The following is a 27,790-nucleotide window of genomic DNA, read 5'->3' on the forward strand; positions in this document are numbered from 1 at the left end:
CCTTGGCATTCAAACTTGCAAATATGTGACATATGATAAAAACATGAAGCATCCATTCTTTGTTGCATGTCACTTTATAATTGACAGATTATAAAACTCTTAACTGCAGAACCTTTTGTTAAGGATATTCTCTCACTGTGGGAAATAAATAAACCTGTTGTCAATCTATGGCAGCTCAACTGTGTGTTTGGGGGTGGGTGGCAGCTGTTGCAGATTGTAAAGTAGGTTTATTTGTATCCTATGGTGGGAGATGATCCTTAAAAATAGGTTTTATCATTGGAAAAACATTGTAATCTTTTGCCCATAGCTTGTCATGTAATAGAACATGTGTTCAGTGTTTTGGTTATTTGGGATGTGAATTGGACTGGGTCCATGCTGAGGATACTATTGAACTAGAGACAGGACCCCTGCTCTATCAGCTTGTGAGGCACCTTGGGGGAAAGCGAGAAGGGTCCCTGCTTTGTCGGCTCCAAGTACAATACATGCCTCCCACAAACACAATTTATGCTGATTCTGTCTCCCACCCCCAAACACGCACCCTATTAACACCACCGGCCCTGCAATTAATGAGCCATCACAATTAACAGTGACAGACCCTTCCATCCCCCTCCTCCAGGCTGCTGAAGGCCCCCTGCACTGCTCAAGGATACTTAAGCACATGTGGTTCTGTTTTAGTTCTAGGCCTCCACTACCTAATCTTCAGGGAACAGTGAGGAGTCTGAGACGTGAGCAGAGAAGCTGCCCACCAGCCAGTAGGGGGTTTCAGATGGGGGAAGGGAGCAGAGGGAAGGAGCTGTTCAGGTGAACCAACATCTTGTCCACAGCAGATGACGGGATGGCACAATAAGCCCAGCAACTCAAGAATTGGCTTGCACTGCTCTCCCGATGCTCTCCCTTTCCAGCTAATGAATGAGCTCAGTCACTGGCACCAACGCCGAGTGTACTCTGCAGCTGGAGCAGCCTCGGGGATAAATTAGCTGGTGCTTAGTCAAGCTCCTTCTCTGCCCCCCTCTCCCCCTCTCTCATGCTGGCCAACTCCTCCTTCTCCTTACCAGCACCTCACACCTGGTGCAAGACATTTTTTGCAGCATTTGGGATGCTCCAGGAGGGAGAGGGAGGAGCAGGCATATGGTGCACGCAGAGAAGAGGCAGAGGTTGGAGGGAAGGGGTAGAACGGTGGCAGGTGGAGGCAGAGCAGGGTTAGGAAGAGACAGGATGAGGGTGGGCTTGGGGGAAGGGGTGGAATGGAAGCGTGGTAGGGGTTGGGGGCAGGTCGAGCAGGAGCTGCTGGAGAGGAGTAAGAGGCCCATACATACTGCAACAGCAAGAGCATGCCACACCTATTTGGGACAAAATGCAGTGGGACAAAAATGCTGAACTGGCTCCAGTGTTGAATGTGCACTTGAGAACTTAGTGCCCATGCTTGGCATCTCTGGAAATCAGTCCAAATTAGGTGCCTAATTTTAGAACTCAAGTTACAAAAGTTAAGTCATGGTAATCTTTCTGGGTTCAATTATCTAGCCTATCAGTGCTAGCCCCGAGAGTTGCTGACTTCAGTTAGTGTGGCTCTATGAAATCTTACTAATGTCTAGTAACCTCTAGTTTATTCCTAATTTTTGAGAGAGCTGATTAATAAGGACACTGTTCCAGGGTTCTTTTTACTTTTCCTCTGCTCGTGCTGTGTGAAAATTAGTTTAAATTTAGTAATGAGAGAACTGGAAAAGTTTCAAAGCTTTGGCTGAAGAAATCATCCCAAAATGTTAATGTTGAAAGGCTAACCCCGGAGCCAGTGTAATCAGCAAGTCGCTAATTTTTTTTCTTCTGACCTAAGATGGAAAATGGGAAAGAAAAGAACTTTTTGTTGACATTTTCTTGTACTTCCTACTTCAGGGCTAGAAAAGCTACATGAACAGCCTTTTTCACTATCACAACAACATCTGTTGACCCAAATGCTTATTGTAACCAGAGTGTAGCCATTTATTATTACAGGGTAATAATTAGATATGATGCCATCAGATTAACCCTTATTTTGCTTTTGTGTGATCTCAAGATTACAAGTTATCTCCCTGGTCCTTCTATGAGTTTACAAGAACATATTTCCTGGGTGCTAACTTTAGACTTCTTCCCTGTTTAATTATTATTAGTTGGATTATCAACAAAACATAAGAAAAAAGTGTTATACACACTGATAACACAAACTGTGGGTTATGTTCAGGTAACGCACAGAATTATGACCAGAGTGTGTATACACTATTTGGAATAAAATATAAGAAAATACATACATACAATGCAATGTTGTTATGGTTTATATAATGATATTAGAATAGTTTGTATAAACTGAGAAAACTACCCTATTACAATACCTTATCTGTCTTAAGAGATAAGGAAAGATCATATCAATAGCCACCCTTTGGAGGCTCATTTTCTCTAGTGATCTAAAGAGAAAGCCAATAAGTTGCAGCTCCCCAGTGTATCTGAGCTACCATCAACACAACTTCCAGTCCTAGACACCCAAGCCACAGTAAATGTGCAAGTTTCCAGTGTAGTCTCCAACTGCCAAATCAGGAGGCAACAACATCCTTCCAGTATGGTTTCCAATTCTTGAAACCGGAGCCAGTATAAACACATTGTCTTTCAGTTTACCTTCCAATCCAGGGGACATCAAGGAAAAATATATGTTAGAGCATTCATCGCTAAGTTGCCTTAGAGACCCAATTGAAATGCTGTGACCTTCTGCAGACCATTCTCATGAAATCTCAGAAATGTTATTCCTATCTGGAGAGAAGAAATGCCAAAATACTTATGAGAAAAAATACTGTATTCCAGTCTAGAAGTCCACAGTTTGAGAACTTTGCCATAAAAATATTCTACTATTATTTAATAAAAAGGTAAACTGCTGAAATTGGGAGTTGGAGGGGACAGCTGACTTGTTTTTAACTTTTAGGCTCCATTTAAATTGTGTGAATATTTTTTATTTTAGCTATTTTCCCATAAACCCTACCACCAATCTCACTAAAAATGTTATTCAAGGCACTTAGAGAAAAGCTGTGTAGGATTAAATCACTCTTTTCTGAGAAGGGAAGTACAAAACTAATAGAGAAAGGAATTGCATTTGAGCTTTTAAAGAAAGACAAGGGCATTTTAAACAATTGAAATTAAATAGAAAAGTGGACTATAACAGAGTACTTGATAATCTCTCTTCTGCATTTATCAGAATCTGTTGCACATGCTAAAAGAGAAGGCAAGAGGTAATCTTTGCTCAGCTGTTTGTTTTTAATATGATCATGTTTTGGCTCCTAACTACATCTGACTCCTGAGTAAAAGCTGCTTGTATCATTCAGAAAAGCACCTCACTGTCTCATGTTAAATGTCTAGCTACTAGAAAACCAAGTGTGGTAGAGAGAATGCCTCCAAAGTTTATGGCATTGAGAAAAGATTTAGGATCAGAATATATTTGCAATCAATGACAGTAATGTCTGTTAGGCCACTATTATGCATCTTGTCTTGTTCTTAGCTACACATATTCTGTTGCTTCATTTTTAAGGCAGGTCTCCTTCGGGGGCTACATTCTCCACATCCCATGTAGCTATTACTGTTCTACTGTTTATCTCAAATGTGCTAACTTGTATTTAGTTGGTAAAATAGTCTAATAAAGCATGTAAACAGCAAAGGAGATTAATGAGCATTATTAAGCTTTCTTCACATGGAAAACGGAGGCTAGTTTGAAAGCCATTGTGCTTAATTTGGGAAGGGGGGATTAGTTTGAGCTCTCTGAGTCTTGTTTTCAGGAACTGAAAAGCTAAGTCCAGATTTGAAGGCATCATTCTTGAAGCATTGAACAAAATCATTCTTTGTTCTTCACTGAAATTTATCTGCAGAGGAGCTGCATTACTTCCTGTGAAATACAGCCGTGCAGATGTGCTTTGCTAGGAGTCACTCTGCTTCTGCTTCCTTTAGTGGAGTCATCAAGAATAGGCACTTTGTGCTGGAGTGAAAATGATGCTGCTTTGCCTGTTCCCAGCTGGGACTGAGCTCTTCTCACCAAAGGGGCACGACTGCCTTCTAGTTATTCTGTTGTTTGTTTATTTGCAATGAAATGAGATATCACTCACTCAAACCAAAGTCTGACCCATTGAGATCTTGGAACAACAGGCAACAGGTTCTAAAGCAAATGCAATTTGAACTAATAAAATAAATACATTAAACCAGAAAACATGTAAGGGAACTATGAATGTGCTGTGCAATGATTAAAAAGCGTTGCTCAGAAATTTCTGAGATTAGAGCGTATGTGGAAGCTTATCCCATTTTTAAGAAACCATAAAATATTACATTTAATTAAAGAACATTTATGAATGTACGTTATATAAACCATCATAGAAATTGATTTCATAATAGTACTTTGCATAATTGAAGAATTCCTGAGTACTTTATGGTTTAAATTCTGGTAGTACAGTAATTGTGTGGTGAAACAAATCAGATGTTATTTTCTGAATAATAGTTCACATCATTTTTGAGATCACATTGGGCTACATTTTGCCCTGATGCACTGATGTTTCACTTACCATCACTGCTTTTAGCTCATGGCCACATTGTGCTAGAATCTATACAAACAGAGTAGATAAAAAGTTCCTCTCCCAAAGACTAGACACGCTAAGAAAATAAGCAACATGCAGAGAGTGCTTAAGAAGGAGACAGCTACCTTCACGTGTTCTTATACTTTATGTAATTGCAAAACATTCAGTTAAATAAACACTGAATTACTCCAATTGCCATTAACTCCTGATTTCTTCCAGGGGTTCTGGCAGAAGCAGATCTAGAAGAAAAGAAAAATGATAGTTAGTGACTCTAATCATAAATTCAGGGCATTATGTGAATTCAGAAGACAGGTGAGGTAATAGAGTAATCCAAACAGTTATTAGTTCTCTGTCCTCTTCTAAGTGTGATCAGGAACTCTGGCAGTTCTACATCCTTCCCTTGGTTTCACTGTGGGCATCTAATATTGAGTGTTCTATGTGATTTTCTTCCATTCCAGTTTCTTACACCAAGGTAGGGCTCCTTGGGGAGTTTTTGGCCCAGCTGGGTGAGAAGGGTTCTGTTCCCTTATGTGTGCACCTGGGTTACAGCAAGCATCGTGCCGTCCGTTCCTAGCTATTATGAAAACCTCGTGAACTGAACAATGGTAGCATGTGACATAATGCGTGCCAGTCCTATTGAGAGCTTTTTAGGCAGTGCTGGATTAAAGAATTTTGCTGCCCAGTGCACTATGGCTGGGGTGCCTCTAATATCTTCCGTAGGGGGAAGTCAGTCCTAACCCTGGTGTGAGAGTGGTCCTGTGGAGGGGGCTGAAGAGTGAATCTGTTTCTCACTCAACCCACAGCAATGTTTGTCCTTTGGATCCGGCCTGACTCCTTGCTCTGGACTATTGGTTCTCACCACAGCATGCTGGCAGAGACTCCAACTGTTCTAAACTGCCACTCTTGTGGCCTTGGATTGTTTTGTCACTATATGTTTGGGAGGTTGTTTCTCCCAAATAGAGAAATGGAGGCCATGTGGAAGGTCACCTGATGCACTCTCGTTAATCTGGGCCTGCTGTGTGGAATGCCACAAACTAGCAGTATTTCAGCCTAGTCTATCTGGCATGTTGTTCCTAAAAATCAAGAGAGGTGTGTTACTTCACCGGCTAGATGACTGTAATTAAGCTGCATGCAAATAGGTTATGAACAAAGTTTTGTATACACTCTAGCAAGCTAGAGCTAAATTCTGTGGTTAGTGATCTCAAACTTTGAGAAATATTTGCCTTGGCATTCAGAGGAAGTCTGGCAATTTTCAGACAAAATAAATTTCCCAAACCAAAACGTGTACCAAATTCAGAGCCATGAAAAATGTCTCTCAGACTATGCGTCTCTCACCGTGAAATCTGATCTTTCCTGCGGCTTTACCCTATACTAATCAGATTTCCTGAGGAGACCAGCATTTCTCAGATTGGGGGTCCTGACCCAAAAGGGAGTTGAGGGGGTCACAAGGTCATTTTAGGGAGAGTCACGATATTGCCACTCTCACTACTGCACTGCTGCCTTCAAAACTGGGTAATCGAACAGTGGTGGCTGTTGACTGAGGGCTTAATTTTGTAGACAACAACACAGAAGTAAGGGAGGCAACACCATAACAGGCACCCAGCTCTGAACACAATAGTGCAGAAATAAGCATGGCATAGTACACTATAGCCACTATTACTTCTGCCCTGATGCTGGCGGGACACTGCCTTCAGACCTGGGCTCCCAGCCAGCAGCAGCCACTCTCCAGTTGCCCAGCTCTAAAGGCAATGCTGCCACCAGCAGCAGTGCAGAAATCAGGGTAGCAGTATCACAATCCACCCTACAATAAACTTGTGAGCAGAGTACAACTTCTTTTTGGTTCGGGACCCTCACAAGTACAACACAATGAAATTTCAGATTTCAATAGCTGAAATCATGCAATTTACAATTTTTTAAATCCCATGACAATGAAATTGACCAAAATGGACTACGAATTGGATAGAGACCTAGTTATAGGGGAGCAAAATTATGACTTCATAATAGAAGCAGATTGCAACCATTATGAAGAATTACAAAAGAGAATAGGGTACAATTGTATACTATATTAAAAACTATATCCTATAATGCACACAGAATAGGGGAGCTGAAGATGCGATTTTTTTTTAACTTAGGTATTTTATATGATGAATTGCACAACCTTAATGTTAATATTGGACCACTGTAGGTGGGACTAGTAGCAAATAATGATGTTGCTTAATTCTTCCCATTATAAGATCCTCTTTTCTGGTGCTTTTAACTTTGCTAAACTTTAAGGCTACGTCTACATTGCAGGCTTCTTGCGCAAGAACTGTTTTGCTTAAAAAGTCTTGCGCAAGAGCACGTCCACACTGCCATGTGCTTTTACGCAAGAGATGTGCTTTTGCACAAGAGCGTCCATGGCAATGTGGACGCTCTCTTGCGCAAGAAAGCTCCGATGGCCATTTTAGCCATAGGGGTTTCTTGCGCAAGAAGCCCCTGTTGCCTGTCCACACTGCCTTCTTGCGCAAGAGGGCTTATTCCTCGTGGGAAGAGGAATAATTCTTGCACAAGAAGCCCTCTATTCTGACGCTTTACTGTAAATTTACTTGCTCAAGAACGCGCGTGCAGTGTAGACACTCCACAAGTTTTTGTGCTAGAACGGCCATTCTTGCGCAAGAAGCCTACAGTGTAGACATAACCCAAGTGTATGTCTACATTGCACAGATATTTTGGGATACTAGAGGTGTACCACATCTACACATTTTTAAAAATAACAGGTGCTTTATTTCGCCATCCTGGTAAACCTTGTTGCACGAAGGTTAAGGAATGGTTTGAAATAGCATGTTATTTCAAAATTTGGCACTCTATAGACACAACAAATTTCAAAATAAGCTATTTCAAGATAAGATACGCAATTTGCATAGAGTAAATTACATATCTTATTTTTAATTTAGGGTGCTGTGTATACGCACCCTCAGTGTTGTTTGGACTGAAATTTTCTATGCTGGGTTTCTGCATTAGGTAGAATTTTTTGAAAAAAAAAACAGTAAAACAATTTGTTTCTGAGAATAAGATCAAGGAAAAATTATAGTCTTTCCCATGATAAATACTTCTGGCAGCTTTTTTAAGTCCTAGAAATTTGGCAATGGGGAATCCTTTGCTCTCCTCCAGAAAATGTGATCAAACTTGACTGAGTTATAAGCCTTTGAAAAATGGTCATTTGCTTACACTCAGTGGAAATTTACTAGAGCTTCAAGCTAAATTTTCAGAAGATTCCATCTGCACATGGCATGCTCCAGCCTGGCAGTGAGCAGGACTTTCTCAGCAACTGCTCCTCGGGTCTCCTGCAGGATCGGACAGGTCTGGGCAGTGGAACTGAGACCAGAGAGTCCGTCTCTCGGGCACTTTGATGACCTCCCTGCTGGCCCAGGCAACACAGAAAAGGGAGTGGAGGTCTGCAGAGGGACAAAAGCTGGACTTAAGTGGGGAGGGAGAAGTCAGGCAGAGGCAGATTACATTGGGTTAAGCAGCCTGGTTGCAGGAGAGAGGGATACTGTGAGTAGGGCTGAGGAAAATTGGGAGCCGAGGGTTGGGGGTGAGAGACTGAGATTGGATAAGGTGTTGGGGAAACTGGGCAAGGAGACTGGACTGGGATGAAAAAGCTGAGGGGCTGTGACCAGGAATGTCTAGCTGAGGAGAATGGGGCTGGGACGAAGAGCCAGAGGTGGGAAAGAAATAGGAGTGAGGAAGAGATGGCTTGACAGAAATGGCACATTGGGAATCTTCTGCCCACTAAAGCATACTTGTCTTAAGAGCAGGGAATGGAACCCAAGATTTCGGTGTCACCCATTCCCCTGCTGTCAGCATACATCCGAAACCCACTGGCAAAGTGGCCTGTCCTCCCCTAGTGCTGGTCCACATAGACAATGGCAAGCTATCAGTTAGGATGAGCTCAAGACCCAAGCCTGTGTGTGTCAATGTGATGCCACATGATAGAGTTCCTGGGGGGTTATTTCACTTTACTTTGTAACAAGCAGACCTACCCAGCATTATGTGGGTCCGTCAGAGCAGGGGCTTGGGGATCTGGGGGAGGGGAGTTCAGGAGGCTGGTGGCATGTTCTCTCTCTCCCAGGCTCACCTGCCCACCAGGGGCCTGTTCTCTCCCCTCTTCTTCCCTCTCCCCCCCCCCCGCGGGTGACCTCTCCGCCTGCCAGGGGCCTGTTATCTCACACCCAGACCCTGCCACTCACCAGGGGCCTGTCCTCTCCTCCCCCCGATCCTCCCACTTGCTAGAGGCCTGTTTTCTTCTCTTGTCCAGACCCCCTGACAGCCACCAGGGAACTTTTTTCTCCCCGCTTCTGACATTGCCAGGGCCGAGAGATGGGGAAAGGGTTTGGGGCAGTGGAAGGCAAGATGGCAGAGCCCCAGCGCTGCTGGACACCCCTTGGGGGTACTTCTGCCCCCAGTGGACACTCTGCAGGATAGCTTTCCCCTGCAGGCTCACTGCCCTCAGTGGCAACTCTCATATCATGTCCCTCTGAACAGCAGCCCCTCCCTTTGCATAGTATGGAAAACTGTCCTATTCCCAGGGCTTCCGCTTGTCCTGACACAATCATTTATGAAAGGATATTTTGGCCTTGGAAAGGGTTCAGAAAAGGGCAACTAAAATGATTAGGGGTTTGGAACAGGTCCCATATGAAGAGAGGCTAAAGCGACTGGGACTTTTCAGTTTAGAAAAGACGAGACTGAGGGGGGATATGATAGAGGTATATAAACTCATGAGTGGTGTGGAGAGGGTGAATAAAGAAAAGTTATTCATTAGTTCCCATAATATAAGAACTAGAGGACACCAAATGAAATTAATGGGTAGCAGGTTTAAAACTAATCAGCAAAAGTTCTTCTTCACACAGCGCATAGTCAACCTGTGGAACTCCTTGCCAAAGGAGGCTGTGAAGGCTAGAACTATAACAGAGTTTAAAGAGAAACTAGAAAAATTCATGGAGGATAGGACCATAAAAGGCTATTAGCCAGGGGGTAGGAATGGTGTCCCTGGCCTCTGTTAGACACTGGAGATGGATGGCACAAGACAAATCGCTTGATCATCATCTTCGGTCCACCCCCTCTGGGGCACTGCTGCTGGCCACTGTTGGCAGACAGGCTACTGGGCTAGATGGATCTTGGTCTGACCCAGTACAGGCATTCTTATGTTCTTATGTTCTTATGATAAAATTAGGAACTGGGGAACACATTTTGCCTCATTTGCAATTTTCTCAAATACTGTGGGTCTGAAAGTTCAACTGAAATGTTTATAGGCTTATGTTTTACATAACTCCAACTACTGAGGGAGAATCAGAGAGGAGAGCAAAATTTCTAATGAAACACTGCACTCTGTTTCTGTGTGCCATAGAGTGCACTTTTTTCTGCCAGTCTAGCTTTGTTCTTCTCTTTCTACCACTTTAGCAGAGGCTTCCCTGTCACTATACCAACATGTATTGCCTTTGAAAAATAGTGGATTAAATTATAGCAGAGAGAGTTATGAACTTGAACTAGTTTGGTAAACCAAAAAAATAATTCAGAGGCTCACATGATCTCAGTGAGGTTCACTCATCCATATTTTGGCTCACACACTTTTTTTTCTTCCAAGAGTGAGAATCTGCTTATGTAAATGTGAATTATTTGTGGTGTAAAGGCATGCTATTGCTTTATTTCCCACCTCAAGATAAAATGGCACCCATTATTCATGTTTCATTTTTTGTTTACAATGGTGATAAAATATATGCCACAGTCTAATGCTGCTGAAAATTAAAACGGTGAAACCCAAAGTTCAGTTCAAATAAGCACTCAAAAGCTGGGTGGCTTATTGAACAAAGGGCAAACTATGCAAAACTGAGCAAGAGAATAGATGCCTCAGTCTCGTGTCTCAGCACAGTCTAGTTCTTCAAGAAGTAATGAGCCACACAAAGAAATTGTTTGAGTGGTCTTTCAGAAAACACTGCTATCGTGCCACAAATCAACAAAATGTTACACAGATAGGCTACGTCTAGACTGGCATGATTTTGCGGAAATACTTTTAACTGAAAAGTTTTTCCGTTAAAAGTATTTCCGCAAAAGAACGTCTAGATTGGCACGGATGCTTTTGCGCAAAAAGTGTTTTTGCACAAAAGCATCTGTGGCCAGTCTAGACATGATTTTGCGCAAGAAAGCCTCGATCACCATGTTAGCCATCAGGGCTTTTTTGCGCAAAACAGTTCTTCTCTGTCTACACTGGCCCTCTTGCACAAGTATTCTTGTGCAAGAGGGCTCTTTCCCAAGCGGGAGCGTGAAAGTATTTGCGCAAGAAGCACTGATTTCGTACATTACAAAGTCAGTGCTCTTGCACAAATTCAAGCAGCCAGTGTAGACAGCTGGCAAGTTTTTGCGCAAAAACAATTGTTTTTTGTTTTGCGCAAAAACAATCTTGCCAGTCTAGACGCACTCTATAGAGTACAGCACTTTCCCTGCCTGGAATAGCGTGGCAAGACACAGGCTACATCTACAATACCACAGAAAGTCAACTTAAGGTACACAACTCCAGCGATGTGAATAATGTAGCTGGAGTCAATGTACCTTCAGTTGCGTTCCCATGAGGTCTACATTGTGGAGTGACGGGCTGACAGGAGAAACTCTCCCATCAACTTCCCTTACTCTTCTCATCAGGGTTGACTATATAGTGAACAGTGGTCAATTTGGCAGGTCTTCACTAGACCTGCTAAATCAACCACAGTTGAATCAATCTCAGATCATTTATCTAGGTGGTAGTGTAGATGTAGCAAAAGGAACACAGTTCTAGCAAGAGAGAAAAAAAGGAATAATCTTACAGAGCAAAAAAAGGAAGAAAGCAAACTAAGTCTTTACAACAGTGCTGTCCACTCTTTTCAGCCTTTGAGAAAGACATGATTTCTAAAATGTCAAGGAGTCACAATCAGCTATTGGGGTCAGATGTTGTGGCCTGATTTGCCTCCTTTGCACTGCTCAAAGGGTATGTCTACACTACCACCCTAGTTCGAACTAGGGTGGTAATGTAGGCAACCGGAGTTGCAAATGAAGCCCGGGATTTGAATTTCCCGGGCTTCATTTGCATAAAGCCGGGCGCCGCCATTTTTAAATGTCCGCTAGTGCGGACTCCGTGCCGCGCGGCTACACGCGGCACGGACTAGGTAGTTCGGACTAGGCTTCCTAGTCCGAACTACTGTTACTCCTCGTGAAGCCTAGTCCGAACTACCTAGTCCGTGCCGCATGTAGCCGCGCAGCACGGAGTCCGCACTAGCGGACATTTAAAAATGGCGGCGCCCGGCTTTATGCAAATGAAGCCCGGGAAATTCAAATCCTGGGCTTCATTTGCAACTCCGGTTGCCTACATTACCACCCTAGTTCGAACTAAGGACGTAGTGTAGACATATCCAAAGGGAGCAGAAACCAAACACAACTCCTGCTGGGAATTCCTCTGCTCAGGGAAGCCCCATGTGGACACGGAGCTAGCAAAGCTGGCTTTTACACCTCGTTCCATAAAGCTCCTGGCACAGGGGATGTTTCAAAGGTTGGAAGGGGAGCAGTGCTCAGACTAACCCTAGTTAGTGTATAGTCCAGGGCTGGGCAATGAGACGGAGGCTGTGCTCTTGCTCCAGCTCAGACTCAGGGAGATGAAGCTGTTTGTGGATCATGAGCTTTTCTTCTGCTTTTTGATCCCTGGGGGAGAGGACCTATCTTTTGCAAGGCACCTCCCCAGACTCAGCCAGAATTAGTCAAGCTTCTGTCCAACTGCTCCTGGGGCTTCCACAGCCAGTGGTCAAATCTCCCGCCTGCTCCCCATAGGAAAGGAAGCTAATTCAGACACTTCTGTTTTGAAAATTGCCAGTTGAAACTTAGAGAATACACTTTAAATTCATAATGCCACGTTCCTTCTCTTCTCATTACAATCACTTTCAAAGGCCACAGTGAAGAACCTGGAAAGCCACACATCAGCCATGTCTACACTACGCAGATCAACACTGCCACAGTCGATCTTCCAGGGTTCAATTTAGCGAGTCTAATGAAGACCCGCTAATTCGAACTGAGAGCGCTCCCCCATTGGCACCAGTAGTCTCGTTCCTCATGAGGAATAAGGGAAGCCAAAGGGAGTGTTTGCTCCCATTGACCTCCTGCTGTGTGGACGGCCCAAAAATGTGATTTAAGATACGTTGATTCCAGCTACATAGTTAACGTAGCTAGAATTGCATACCTTAGGTTGACCTTCACCTTTAATATAGACCTGGCTATCAGGAGCTCTGGGTCACTTGAAAGTTTATCTCTCACCAATAGAAGTTAAGTATCAGAGGGGTAGCCGTGTTAGTCTGAATCTGCAAAAGCGGCGAGGAGTCCTGTGGCACCTTATAGACTAACTGAAGTGTAGGAGCATAAGCTTTCGTGGGCAAAGACCCACTTCATCTGATGCATGTAGACATGCATCTGACGAAGTGGGTCTTTGCCCACAAAAGCTTATGCTCCTACACTTCAGTTAGTCTATAAGGTGCCACAAGACTCCTCGCTACTTCAATAGAAGTTAGTCCGATAAAAGATATTACCTCACTTATCTTATCTTTCTAACTACAACATTGCAAACCCCCTATTTATAGCATTCACCTTCTCTTAGGCTTAGAGCCTGAGAGAGGAAATCGTCTATATAAGTGGAAATGTAACCCTAAACAACCTCGTGGTTTACCAGAGTATTTCTTTTGTGTTCTGAGGTTTCCAGCTAACACAAGATATTTACCCGATCCATTTATTGGGATTAAAATAAGGGTTATAGTCAACACACAAATCCAGGACTTCTTTTCTTCGTATTTTAAAAATGTTTTCTCAGTAGCTTTTTTACTACAATGATTGTGCTTGTGGTTTTGCTTACGCGTCACAACAGCCTGCTGTTAACCTAGATATACATTCCAACCATTCCTACAGCACAGGCTTCAAAGCCAGTCAGAAATGGTTTCAGGACCTGTTCAGCATCTATTTTCAGCCACAGAAGTGAGTTCACTTTACAGATTCTTCCCAGCATGTGCCCAGAAAGATAAAGCACAGAACTAGACACACTCCAAGATTCACCCTGTCTTCTGCCGGCCCAGAGCCTTGGGGAAGATCTACCTAGGGACGAAATTTCCATGGCGTAAATTGGCCACAACCACCCTTGCACCACAGGGCCTGTAATAGTATACAGAAAACAAACAAACAAACACAGCTGGCCTATGCTTGTTGTCTTAAATTCGCAGGGCTTGGCCCACAGGGCTATTTTATTGCTGTGTAGATTCTGGGCTTGGGTGAAACTCGAACTCTCAGACCTGCCAGAGCCCAGACTAAGCGTGCAAGTCTACTGGCAGTGCAAAAGTCCCATAGTTGAGCCTTGTGAGCCCAAGTCAGCTGGCATGGGTCAGCCAGAGACTTTTTATAGCTGTATGGACCAAGCGTTAGCTGTCAGGCCAATGTAAAAAGTGGGCAGCACTGATCAGGATGGGGTTATAACCAAGGTGACTGGAGACTGCATTGTTTAGCACCTCCTTTCAGCAGCACAGCTCCAATGAAGCTCTAGTAAGCATTATGGGTACAACCCATCTGAGCAAAAGCCCTATGGGACAATAGGGGTGAAAAAACCACCTGACTTCTGTCATAGTGGATTCCTCAACCGGAAAGAGACATACTTAGCACCAGGACATGTAATTTATATCTCCCGACTAGTTTTTCTGAATCTGTTCCATGGTCTCTTGACTAAGGAAGGTCTATGCTTTTTAAATATCTATATACCCCCCTAGTTCGAACTGGGGGGGTAATGTAGTCATACAGAGTTGCAAATGAAGCCTGGGATTTGAATTTCCCGGGCTTCATTTGCATAAAGCTGGCTGGCGCCATTTTTAAATGCCGGCTAGTTCGGACTGTGTGCTGCGTGTAGCCTAATCCGAACAAGCTAGTTCGTGCCGCGTGTAGCCGTGCGGCACGCAGTCTGAACTAGCCGGCATTTAAAAATGGCGCCGGCCGGCTTTATGCAAATGAAGCCCGGGAAATTCAAATCCCGGGCTTCATTTGCAACTCCGTATGACTACATTACCCCTCCCCCCCCAGTTCAAACTAGGGGGGTAGTGTAGACATACCCTTAGTTCCAGTTATAAATGTTTATTATTCCATGCAAAGGCTAGTGTTCATGCATCACTACAATGATGAAATCAAGTTCCCAGAATTCAGGAAGTGTAGACTTAAGGTGGAAACTCTAACTGTAATTCTGCCCCCTTCGTGGTGTCTCATGATATTACTATAAACTGGCAATTAATACAAGATCGAATATCTGCAAACTGGAATATCTTGAACAACTTTCCATGTACTACAGCAAGTTACGTCAACTTTGCATCTCGGTTTGTTTTTTTAGCTTCAGCCAACTTTGAAGAAAATTGATGTGAGTAGTTCTAAAGTTATAAAATAATGTATAAACTTGTCAAGTTGAAACTTTTTCCTTTTTATTTACTTCTTTAAAAATTAACTCAAACCTATGCAGACTTTCTGATATTTTCCACTAAAAATAAAATAATCTCTAGTCTGGGACTGAGCATGGAAATTTTCAGCTCTAGAGGAATTTTTTGCTCAGTAACTTTGACAGTCTGAAAAGAGATTTACAGTGAAGCTGCTTCAAAAGTGTACAGGTGCTCTGCAGTTAAAATAGTTGAGACTATCATAGTTCCCATTGAAGTCATTGGCCCCATTGGCCTTATTTTCTTGGACCCTTTGAATACACTGTGCTCAGAGACCAATCTTCAAAGATGTGTTTCCCTTTATTCCAGCGGTGTGGATTAAACAAGAGGTTATATATTCTGTACATACATCCTGGGATCAGCCAGGCATTATCTTGCTGTATAATGTTCAATAATCGAGAACCATTTAAATGGATTACAAAGTTTACATGCAGCTCAATCCTTCTCAAAGCACTTGGGTATGTGAATCCTTGTGTAAGTATTTACCTATGCTGCTCCGCATGTTGGCTGCCATTCAAGAGGCATCATCAAGAGGACGAGGTCAACATTCACTTTGGAGATGCAGCACAAAAAAAAAGAAAAGTGTTTAACAGACAATTGTGCTGGCAAAGAGGAGCAATTGCTAATATTAGGGAATTGGCTTCTAAAATCAAAACAAAAATTGCCTTTACTTGTACTCTGCTTAAGAATTTCAAGTAAACATTGTGACGGACCTTCCCCCATGCTTTATAAAATGGACTTATGGACACAAATATGCATAACTCGAAGATGCTTGGGACAGATTGCCTCATGTAGCCTATCAATCTTAATGTCTTTATCCACTGGGTCTGTGTATCTTATTTTAGTGTATGTATCATTCTTGTGTGTAAAGTTAGGTATATGGAGTGGGCATGGTTTATGGTTTTTAAATGTGTAATGAAAGCCATCAAGGGTGTTTCCAATACTGGAATGCCTGAATGTCTGGGCAATCATATGTAAATAGCCTCTATTTTCCTTTAAGTCTTAGCAGTGGTTGGTCCTAGGAAGTCATGTGACCTTCCTAACTGGTAGGGACTGGCCAAGTAACTTCCCATATAAAAGTGAAATCTATAAAACAAAGGAATCTTAGCCATGTCTTTGTCTTTGGCTGGTATGGCACACCAAAGAGGATGATCCAAAGACCCAGGGTGAAGGAACTTCCGTGGTTTAAAGGCTTAGGTAGAACAAGAAAGGTTTTAGGGTGAGCTTGTAATAGTACTGCGGTTTTTTTGTTAGAATTAATTAAGTGTTTTCTATTATTTTAAGTTTGTTAATTAGTTTGCTGTGCCTAGTCTCACTTATAACCATGTAAATCCTACTGCTTGTACTTAATAAAATCACTTCTATTTACTATCAAGCCCAGCATAAACAATTATTTACTCACCTGTGAGAGTGATCAGTGTGCACATCCTCCTTTCATTGTTAAAGGGGGCTTACCTAAACAATTCATTTGGAACTCTGATCCCATTTGGGGAGAGGTATACCTGGAAGCTGGCCCCAAAGCTACATTTTCCTTGGACCTGAAGAATTTCAGTATCTGTATTGCTCCTTGAGGGGCAGGGGAGGCAGTGATCTCAGCTCTGAGTCTTGGATGGGGGAGACCAGGGAGCTGGCCCAGCAGGACAGGGTGGTGAGAAGCCCCAGAGAACAGGAAGGTGGGTGGCAGTGGCCTTGTCAGAATCCTGGGAAGAATCCCAAGGGGTCTTCTGTGACCTCACCCCATCACAAATGTATGCAGCTCCGTTGGCCAATTTGCATCCATCCATATTTGTCTCATGGCACTGTAAATCCATGATGATTCGATGTGTTTGTTGTTTTGATTATATTTTATCTGCTTTTGGGGCCTGTCTCTTGGAAATAAGTTGATGTCCATTGTTACATCTGTCTTAGATTCAAAGTGGTCTTCAGGAAGAGCCCTAAGCAGAGAGCGTTACAGAAGCCTCATGTTGGGGAGGAAGCACTCCAGCCTTTTCTTCTCCTGACACAACGATAGTAAAGGCGTCATGAGCTAGCCCTGCTGCTTGAGAATCCAAGAGCACTGATGAGTCCAGGAAGAGATGCAGACAGTGAACTATTTTTGGCAAAACGCACTGAGGTGCTCCTCCAATGATTCCCCTAATAACACTTATTATGTTGTCCTTCCCTGTCATTTGTGACCAACCCTTATCTTGGCCAGAAACAGAGATAATAATGAACCTCTAAAATATAGGGCCAATGGGGAGACAGAGATAAGTGTCATGGGACTACTGACGACACAGAAATCTCTCCATTCCCCAATGGCATTTGAAACACACTGAAAAGAAAGGGTGATAAACGAAGCAGTGGGAGCCATCCAGTGACACCCCAGAGTAACTCTCTTGGATCAGCTGGACCAGATGCCATTGGCACAAATGGCATACAATCCAGGAGAGCTGGCAACTCTATTGCCCAAACTATACCAGTTTAAATGCTGAGAAAGAAGACTGCATTCAGAGACTGTGTCTTGAGGAAAGGTCTAGCCAGTGACTTGCCTGTGCAAGGGGAATGTCAATGATCCACATATTCATGCCCATAATTTATGTCCTTAATTTCTCCCACTTGTTTTTCATAATATACCTATTACCTAATAAAAAGAGTGTCAGTCAATCAAATGGTTAGATGGCTAACTTGTTAAAGTTAGGAAAATATTTAAGCCATTCACAAACCAGTTTTGCATTGTATGGACAGTGCTGTAGAATAATAAAATTGTACTCTTATGAATTAGGTGATTTCCAACTGGCTGATAAATGAAACAAGTTTGGCCAATTTGCTGAGGTGTCCAATAATAGTAAAGAGAGCAACTGTTCCACAACTCTGCCAATGTTCATCAGACACAATGACAGTAGCCACATCATTAATCACACAGTATATTAGAAATAAAGTCACTGGAATGGAATGGTGTCAAAGGATAAATGTTTCCCACTTTGAAAATAAACTTCTCAGTTTCACCTCTAGTGTTTTTTGATTCCAGTAAATTCTTTGGTTTCACCTGGCATTTATGTAGTAGTAGGAGACCAATATCTTATGACAAGGGCTTATTCCACAGACAGCTATCTGTTTAGCATACCCTTAAATCTACATAATTACTATGCCAAGACTGCTACTTTTCCTTAGAGGTTAAATATAAATTACATCCTGAAACAGTGTAACTAGATGTAATTAGCCTTGTTTAGGCACTCTCACTTTAAATTATATTTGAAAATCTGTGATGCTTTTCAAGGCACTTAACCTTAAATAGGTTTAATTGTACATTCATCTTGTCAGTTTTAACTTTATTCACAAATAACATTCTAAAGATAATTTATTAGTTCATTCAGTTACACCAGATGAACCAACATATACACTCTTGTCTGAGAGGTTATCATGCTTAACAAAACATGCTATAAAATTATAAACTCCATGAAGGTTGTAATTAAATTTACAGGCAGTCTTTTCCTACAACTTTAAGGAAAGAAGTCTGGTCTCTGGGGTTGGTTTTTTTTCCCCCGTCCTTCCCCCACTCCCCTTTTTTAAGGTCTCGTTCCGTAAGGATTATAGCTCCCCCGCTGTTTGGAAAAGATAATTTCACTTGTAACACTAATAACTTGAGCAGGGAGAAGGCTGGCTCAGTGAATGGAATGCACTTCACTGCACATCTTGGCTTAGTTAGAAATCGGAAACAGATGGTCCTTGCGGCTGGCTTCCCACTCAGCCCTGCTCAGTGCCAGCCTGTGGTCGTTGGCTGGTTGCTGCTGGCACTGTGTGACTTGAACATAGTAGGACAGTGGCAAAAGAAATCAAATCTTTTTCATTGAGCAGCAAACTGTAATGAAATTTGACAGATCTGACATTCTATACCCAACATCTAGTTAGAATATATTAACCTTTTAGTTTTCTTAAGCTCCTCTTGTACAAGTTATGAAACTCCTTATGAGAGTTGTATACTGGGTTGAATCCTTTGCTAGGGCTCTAGAAGAGAAGCCAAGGTCTTTTGGATGTCCTCTAACATCACAAGCAAAATAAATATTTCACAAGATGAATGAAATGCTGGACTTGTAATTCCTCCCCAAAGAGTTATATGTAAAGGATTACAACAGAAATGTAGGTTTGTAGATTTTTATGGCATTTCATGTTAGGAGGAAAAAATCAATACAAGATGAGAGTAAAACTGATTTGAGTATTTGGAGTATGCTCTGTTTTCACTACCTAAATACTGTAATTTTAGCTTCATATAGCTTTGTGTGCATGTTGGGGAAAATGTCTGAAGTTTTTACACTTGTGTGTTTTCTGTCTTCCTTCTTGCATCAAATAGTCCCACTGACTTTAGTGAGGCTACTCACAGTATATGCCTGATAGTACATATATGCAGGACTGAACCCTAAAGCTTTGTAGTTAGCACTTTTCCAGTCATTTAATTTGCTGAATTTAGGTGATATAGACCCTGATTCATCAAAGCACTTAAGCAAGCACTTAAAGTTAAGAGCATGTTATAAGTGTTTTGCAGAATTGGGGCTTTAGAATGAGACCTGGTATAGTACAGATGTTCAGTTACATCAGAGTTAACAGTAAATCTGTTGACACTTCTCAACACTTTGGGGGGAATTTTTTTAATTTCTTTGGGTGCGTCTAGACTGGCATGATTTTGCGCAAAAGCAGCTGTTTTTGCGCAAAAACTTGCCAGCTGTCTACACTGGCCGCTTGAATTTGCACAAGAGCACTGACTTTGTAATGTACGAAATCAGTGCTTCTTGCTCAAATACTTTCATGCTCCTTCTCAGGGATAAGCCCTCTTGCGCAAGAATACTTGCACAAGAGGGCCAGTGTAGACAGGCACCTTAATTTTTTGCGCAAGAAAGCCCGATGGCTAAAATGGCCATTGGAGCTTTCTTGCGCAAAAGCATGTCTAGATTGGCAAGGATGCTTTTGTGCAAAAGCACTTTTTGCGCAAAAGCATCCTTGCCAATCTAGACGCTCTTTTGCGGAAATACTTTTTAACGGAAAAACTTTTCCGTTAAAAGTATTTCCGCAAAATCATGCCAGTCTAGACGCAGCCCTTGAGTGTTGAAACAAGATTTTCCTTCTCTTTTCTCTATCTCCTCCTATTTGATACTGATGTGAAGTCATAATACTGCATCTCTGACGCTAATCTGTCTCCATAGTAACAGATTATGTCAGCAGTAGAGGATTATGACTCCACTTTGAGGATTTGGCAGGAGGCAAATCTCGGTGACAGGAAGGTAATGAGTAGTGGTGGAGAGAGAGAATTGTAGCTAAAGAGATATATGCACAGAGTAAAATTGCAGGTGAAGAATCAGAGAGAGTAGAAAGAGATGTGTCAGTAAGTGAAAGTAGAGTAGATAGAATCCTCTCCCTCACCCCTCAAATTAGCTATGTCCCCAGACAGCTTTACAGCATCCTGAAGTCTCTGGCAGGAACTTCAACTGTTACACCTATTTTGGCCATTGCAAAAAGAGTGGTCCCATGCTGCCTCACTCGTGTGTAGGCCTCTAGCTATAGCAAAGCCCATTGACTGAAGCCAGAATCTCAGGATTTTGAAAAGCTAGAACATGTACTTGTCAGCAACTTTGCCCGAGTTTTCCAAAAAACAGCTAATTGTCATTGTTAAAGATTAGGAAATTCTTTCTGTAAGACATCTCAGTTAAGATGATGCTGGGAAAATAGCTCCAAAATTAGGAGCAGATTTAAAATTATGTTATGGCACTCCCCTCTGTTAAGATGTAAAGCTTCCAACTAATTACAGCTACAGAATCATGAGAAAATGAAAGAAAGAGTTAATTGGCAATAGACATGATATAAATAAGTTAATAATCTAGTATATACATTACCAAGGTCCTAGTGAATATTACTGGGGGCTGCATGCATCTAGAATGATAATACAGTTTGAATCTTTCTAGTCCAGCACCATCAGGACCTGACTGGTGCCAAACCAGAGAATTTGTCAAACCATGGAAGGTCAAAACTGTCTAGCAGCAGTACCAGCACTTCCAAAAACTGCTTTACTGGGCTCTTAGAAGACATTTAGGAGTAAATTACAGCAAAATAGCAGCACAGAACACTGAGAGCCAGGACTGTAAACAAACTTTATGGGACCACGGGAAACTTGGTCACACCCAGGATAAGTGACTATCTGGCTAACTAAAATCATGCTGGACCATGGATGTTGCCAGACTAGAGTGTACCGGACTAGAGAGGTGCAACCTGTGCCTAGTTCCTTTTGCCCATTTGGATATTATAAACTAAAGTGGGAAGAAACTGCTGAATGTACCTGTTCCAAAATTTCTAATGCGGTCAGTTTCCACTAAGATATATATATCATCTTGAGATATTCATCTGAATCAATGTACATTGTTAGCCTGCTTTAGCATTCTTCCTTAACTTTGTGTGCTTGATACCAGCAAGGACCTGATCACAATGCACTGGAGAATGTAGATTCATAGGAAATACTCATAGTGTTTGTGCTGTGGCAGGTACTTCTGCTCAACAATTAAGCAAATTATCTTTAAATAGTTAGCTATGTCTCCAGTAGGAAGCCAGAAAGTGTTTGGCAAGTACCTCTACTCATTGCTTGAGGCCTAAAGATGTTAGAAAACAAATCCGTAGTTCTGTAGCTCATGGATACAAACACCTAATCCATTTGCCACACAACATATCATCAGCACTTGTGTCACCAGCACTTTTATTTTACAATCGCACAGAGGAAAGCATGCTAAAGCAGGCTAGCAAAGTACATTGATTCAGATGAATATCTCAAGACTGCATATATCCTATTGGAAACTGACTGCATGAGAACATTAGAAATTGTGGTACAGGTACATTTAGAAGTTTCTTCCCACTTTGGTTTCTCTGTCCCTATAGATGTATGTGTAGCATTAAGTTTTTCTCCCTACAAAACAAATCTAGTTTAGAAACAAATCTTTTTATGGTTTATTGTTGTTCCGAATGCATCATTTTGTCATTGTACCATTCACATGCAGTGTTGTGCAGAACGCTATTGACAAGAGTTAAATTCAAAACATGTAGCCATTTTCTTCTGTGTGGCTTTTTTTCTGATTGAAGGGAAACTATTTAGATGTTGGTTTCCAAAACGGCATCTGCCAGCAATCAAAGGGAAAAATTGTATAAAACAAATGCAATTGTTTGGAGTAACATTTCCTGGATCATGTTAAATGCTTGATTTGCTCCCCATTATGCTCACCAAATAATTTTATTTTCCACAATAATTGCAATATTTATTATGTATTTAAACTTGTTTTAATATTAACATCCTACTTACTAAAGCAGTAATTGATCTATGCTAGTAGACCCACCATTGCCATATTTATAAAAAATAGCAACATTAATTGCACTTCATTGTTTGGGGTTTAAAACCCTACCGTCCAATAATAATGATCATGTCTTTGCATACAACTACTGTGCCGTCTGGGAGAAAATGGCTTCATGCTTCTGTCATTCATAAACTGAAATCTGTATACTTTTTAATGACTGTTTATTTGATGTGTTACTATTGAACATTTTAAAGAAAAGTATTTTGGGGGCCTACAAAGACCTAAGAGCTATTAAAGCAGTGTCTACCATAGGAATACAGGCAAACGTTATCATCTGATATATATAACCATATCAGGACACATATAGTGACAGAGTCAGGAATATTTGTCAGTATTTTTTAATGAAAAAACACAAAGCAAGTCTGGTTCTGTAGTAATATATTAGTAATAAGAAGGGTGGGTAGGTTGTTTGACTTGAGAGACATAGAAGGGAAGGCAGAATGAAATTGAATCTAACATTGGTTCAAAGGCTGACTTATTTAATCATTTTACTTTATATTTTCATGATTATTTTGAGGGAGTTCTTCCACTAATCACTGAGGAGTAGCATTAACTAAGCTGAAGTAGCACAACACAATAAAAGTTTTGGCTGGCCAGTGCAGGGACAATTCCTGGCAGAGTGTCCATTTTGTTCCTGGACTATGGCTACAACTTAACACTTCCCATGCTAGCCAGACTTTTTCCTGTAAATAGAGTTGATACTGTACCTGCAGTCGGGACAGGTGAAGTTCATTGGAATGCTGTACAAAAGATATGTTTATATATTTTTAATTCTGTCCAAGCATATTGTTAAGTTTGGCATCAAGAAGAGGGAAAATAAATTGTCCTTGTTGTAATAGAGCAGTTGGAGGTTACCTTAAATCATTTGTCATCTCTCAAATCAGAAAATACTCAAGGTATAGTTCAAACTGAATGAAAGAAATTCTGTACTATAGTGAATAGCTATTTTATAAACTATATAATCTGGAAGTGTATTTTGCTGTAGCCAGCTAGCTAAACAATCATTAGCATGCAAAATAATCTAAAAAATTATGTGCCTGCAAGTTCTCTCCTTTTGACCTAAACTAAAATGTATATCGTTTGATCTAGAGTGGAGGTTTTTAATAAATTTTCCCCTTGTATCTATGAGAGAAAAGACATATACGGCTGTCTTTGAATGACTTTATTACTCATAGTTCAATACAGGTATGAAATAGTACTGTCAATAGTCTGCAAGTTCACAAATTCACTCGGAGTACATTAGGGAAAGAACTACTGTATAGATTGCAGTGCCCTATTATTAAGTGATAGTGGTTATGTACTGTACATGTGCCTCCAGGGATTATAAAATGATCTGATTTAAATGAAAACAATTTAGTGCCTATTTAAAATTCTAGCATCATAAAAGTGAAAGTTTATTTCTTGATTTCACAGTGCACAAAGATAATTTACTACCTGCATATTTCAATTCTGTGATTTTTATTTTATTTTTCAATTCAATGTTTAACTTGATCATTTCATAATTTTTTTGAAACTGTTATTTGGTTATAGTCTTTTTTTATGTGAAAGTATTATTTCTTAGAGTAAAAGTTATGTTAATGAAAATACTGATGCGTAGAGAAGTTTTGCAGTAGAAAGAAAAAAAATACATGACTGTTATGGTTGTTACCAAACGATATTATAAAACAAGTTTAAAGAATGTAAAGGTAGAAAAACAGTATTGGAATTGTTTGATTAGCTCTTGGATAGACCTTTAGCCATCTGATCTTCATATGGAAAGTCATTCATTCAAACAGTGTTCTCTAGTATCTAAAAATAAGGAGCAATAGGGATGGAACCAAATACTTCCCTTTTAAAAAAAAATGAAAGAGTGTATTTGATTCCTTCGGAAAGCTTTATCAATCACTAGAAGGTAAATATACTTTGGCAGTCTATACATTTGTTTTGCTTTTTGTTATTAAAATGATTATGTCCATAACTATTAAAAAGATCAGCAAGAAAAAAGAAATTGAAAACATTCAGTAGGTTGTTCCTCCACTTCCCTCTCCCGGTCATGTTCATGGGAAAAGTAGCTGCGATAAACAGATACCGAATGAGACTGAAACTCTTTTTAAAAAAAAAAAAAAAAAAAAAAAAAAAGCCAAAACATTGCATGATAGTCTCTAAGCAGTTCCATCTGTCAAGCAGAAATTTTAGGCTAATAGCCTGTGGCGATCTCCCTCCGCAGTCCACTACCTGCCTTTGTCCTATTAAATCTCTTTATTCTTCTTAAAAAGAAGAAGGGGAAAAAAGAAAAGGAGAACCTTGCAGACAAAAATTATAAGTGATGAAACCCTAATTTTAACCGCCTCTCTTTGATGTTGAGCAGTGGGTTCTTATTTAAAAAGGGGGGGGAGAAGGGAGAGGACAGTGCTGGGAGCAGATGACTTTTCATCTCTACTTCACCTTGCCACTGGGTCTGTGAGAGATTGGTTCATTGTCAAGGAGATTTTTTTTTACCCATGATTCCATATGGTATGGACCGGGCTACATGTTGCCCAACATGCCAGTGCAAATGTTTTCTCAATTAGGTGTCTTATCTCCCGTGAGTTAGCATCAGATGAAGCTTGCTGACAGCATAATGGCAGGGAAAACCTCCGACGGCTCCATCAAATGGCAGCTCTGCTACGACATCTCGGCCAGAACTTGGTGGATGGTGAGTTGGCAGCAGGGCTGCTTTTTTTTTTTTTTTACTCCTTTTTCTGCTTTCCCTCCCTCTTTGACAAAATGTCCCAGACCTCACATTTATCAAATTAACATTTGATTTTTTTCACACTCTTCCGTAGAGCAGCCTCACTCTTGTCCCACTTCTGTGCTTTCCTCTCTGTAACAGGAGACTGTTAATGCGAACTACAGTTTCCACAGGGCAGCTTATTCAATTCTCTTTTTTAAAAGTATATAGAGAAATTGTTTGAAAAAGCCTTGTGCGGAGTAACTTGTCTCAGGCAGTTCCCTCAGGCTCTGAGCTTTGTATTACTTTTATCTGCTGCTTTTCAGATATGGCAGGTATGTGTATGTGTATTTTTGCCAGGCAATATTTTCTGCAGAGGGGAGGGGTAAATTCAGTACATTATAGAACAACCTGGTTACAGTAGAAACTCTGGGATGGTACATTTGTGTCACCGTGTAAAATCATCACGTGTGAGAGAAGTGTGTTTTGCAAAGCGTTGGCTTTCATCAGAGACCCCAATCTAACTTTCCCCTCCGTTTGTTTACATTAGAACAGGTTACCATTCTGTTATGATCCCAAGCCATGTGTTATAGATCCCACATAATCTGGCTCGAGCTGCGTTTGGGCACAATTAAAGTTTTAATAAAGTTCCAGGGAGCTCCGCAGAACGAGTTAACTAGCATGTCATGGTCAGTCGGGCCAGACAACCTTTGACATCTTGAATCTATAAGAGGTATAGTGAGTTAGGAGGATGCACAATAGCCCATTGTAGCAGAAGATGCAAGTCCTGTTGTGATGAAGAGAGTCTTCAAATCATTACTGCCCTCGTTAGCGTGTTGTCCGTTAGGGATTAATTCGTTAGCAGTGCATTTTTAGTTTTCTGTAATTATTATTCTTGAGGCAAGCGTGAATTCTTCCAGTGAGAGAAAAAGTTCGCTGCCCGGACAATGAATGTATTATCCGTTCCTAACTGGACCGTGAACCTCAGCTCATTTCACATAGATATCAGTTAAAAAAGGACTGGCGAGTGGAATTACAAAACAAGGCATGATCAGTTTCATTGTAGGATACGCTGAAACAAGTAAGGGGGTTTCCCTCCCCCTCACCTCCCTGTACCACTTTTGGTCTCATTTGGAAAGTTTAAGACCTCTGAGGACTTGAAAGACTTTTAAAAGTGAGATACGGAAGGTTTTTATTCTGCTCCTTGGTGGTGGCCATTGTGTGTATCATGTGGCTTGTGTTTAAAGGTGTTCGGGCTTTTGGGGGGGTTGTTTTGTTTTTGTATTTATAGTGTTTTGTTTTAACTTTTAATTTCTTAACTATCCATTAGAGGTTTACCAGTGCCTGCCAGTGTTATATTACATGAAGCTTTTTGGTTAATTATAATAGTGGAAGACTAACCACTTTACTTATACTACTGATTTTCCAATTAGACTTTCTGCCAGGGAAAATGGGAGGGAGAGGAGGAGGAAAGAATGGAATATTTGCATGCTTAGAAACTGTTGACTATTCATTTGACTTTTTTTAGCTTTTAAACCCCCAGTAAATAACCCTATTGATTCTCAGCTATCAGTTTCGAAGGAAAGTTGTAAACTGCATATTTTAACTATACACTTGATGTCACACTGCTATTTAAGTTTATCCTAATTCACTTGTCTATTTTATTAGCACTCCTTTTTTATTGTTTATCACCTGCTTTTATGACTGGGGTGTTAATGTTTATTTTTTCATAAGTGTCTTCAAATTTAGTTATACAACTATTGTTTCTCTTTGGAAAGTATCCTGGAAAGTTGCTTTTCATTCATAATTATTTCACAGATGTTTTACTGCTGTGAATATAATATGTAAAAATGCTGGAAACATTTAGTAATGCACTTGACTAAAAATAAACAGCTTTACAACCACACATGCTGTTGTTTAGATTAAACATTGCAGAAAATTCTTCTTAAACTTGAACATGTCTCACTATTTATTTTCTAAATGAACAAACAAGAAACACTTACCCCCCAAAGAACACCATAAAACAGCCTGATAAAAAGAAGAAATTGGGCTATTTAAAAGAGGCTTTATTTTAACTGAAATTAATAATTCAAGAACATGTACAATAGATGTTAGTTACAAATAATTTTAAAATAAGACTTCAATTATTGATGGAAGCATAAGCAGTTTTGATATACCATCTGAGTCTATAATGTCTAGTATCATCAAAAGTATAGATGTATTATTTATTTTTACTCCAAAACCTCTTCAGAGTTGCGATAATTGTTTAATCAAAAATGAGATACAAAGCAGATTTTAAAGTTCTAAAGGAAAATAAAGCTTTTTAAAATTACCTCATGCATCTTCTCTCTGCACAAAAATCTCTGCTGCTTAGTGCTAAACTTCGGTTTGGTACTGCCAGCATACAAAGAGATGAGTGAATACCCCTTCCATCCATACACACTCAGCTGCCAGCACTGTGCTATGCAATTTTGGTTTTTAATGAATTGAAAACAATTTGTGTGTCAAATCAAATGAGTGAGTTTGTTTTCTTTCTGGAGCAGGTTCTGAACGAGATTTTAAGCCACGGTCATCTACTGTACTGAAGTATTATGACCAACTTTAAAGGTTCCGTGTCATTATGATGAAAAGACCTATTATAATGAAAGAAAATGCTTTATA

The 27,790-nt window shown here is 40.8% G+C and overlaps 1 protein-coding gene and 1 long non-coding RNA gene across 6 annotated transcripts in view; one reads left to right on the plus strand and one right to left on the minus strand.

Annotated features, from left to right (window-relative positions):
• Positions 1–2,073: 2,073 nt before the first annotated feature.
• Positions 2,074–27,693, minus strand: LOC102456156 (uncharacterized). The gene is made up of 3 exons (XR_012905891.2): positions 27,463–27,693; positions 4,700–4,813; positions 2,074–2,775 (listed from the first exon to the last, which is right to left on the minus strand). It is a non-coding gene; the product is annotated as an uncharacterized LOC102456156 (long non-coding RNA).
• Positions 25,004–27,790, plus strand: part of NFIA (nuclear factor I A) — a 502,507-nt gene continuing 499,720 nt past the window's right edge. For all 5 annotated transcript variants that reach the window (XM_006132338.5, XM_089780448.1, XM_089780447.1 and 2 more), the window contains exon 1: positions 25,004–25,114. In XM_006132338.5, coding sequence (XP_006132400.2) covers positions 25,019–25,114 — 96 coding nt within the window. In that variant the 5' untranslated portion in view covers positions 25,004–25,018. The remainder of the gene's footprint in view (positions 25,115–27,790) is intronic.

The sequence above is a fragment of the Pelodiscus sinensis genome, chromosome 9, assembly GCF_052426305.1.
Source record: "Pelodiscus sinensis isolate ZL-2025 chromosome 9, ASM5242630v1, whole genome shotgun sequence".
NCBI lineage: Eukaryota > Metazoa > Chordata > Testudines > Trionychidae > Pelodiscus > Pelodiscus sinensis.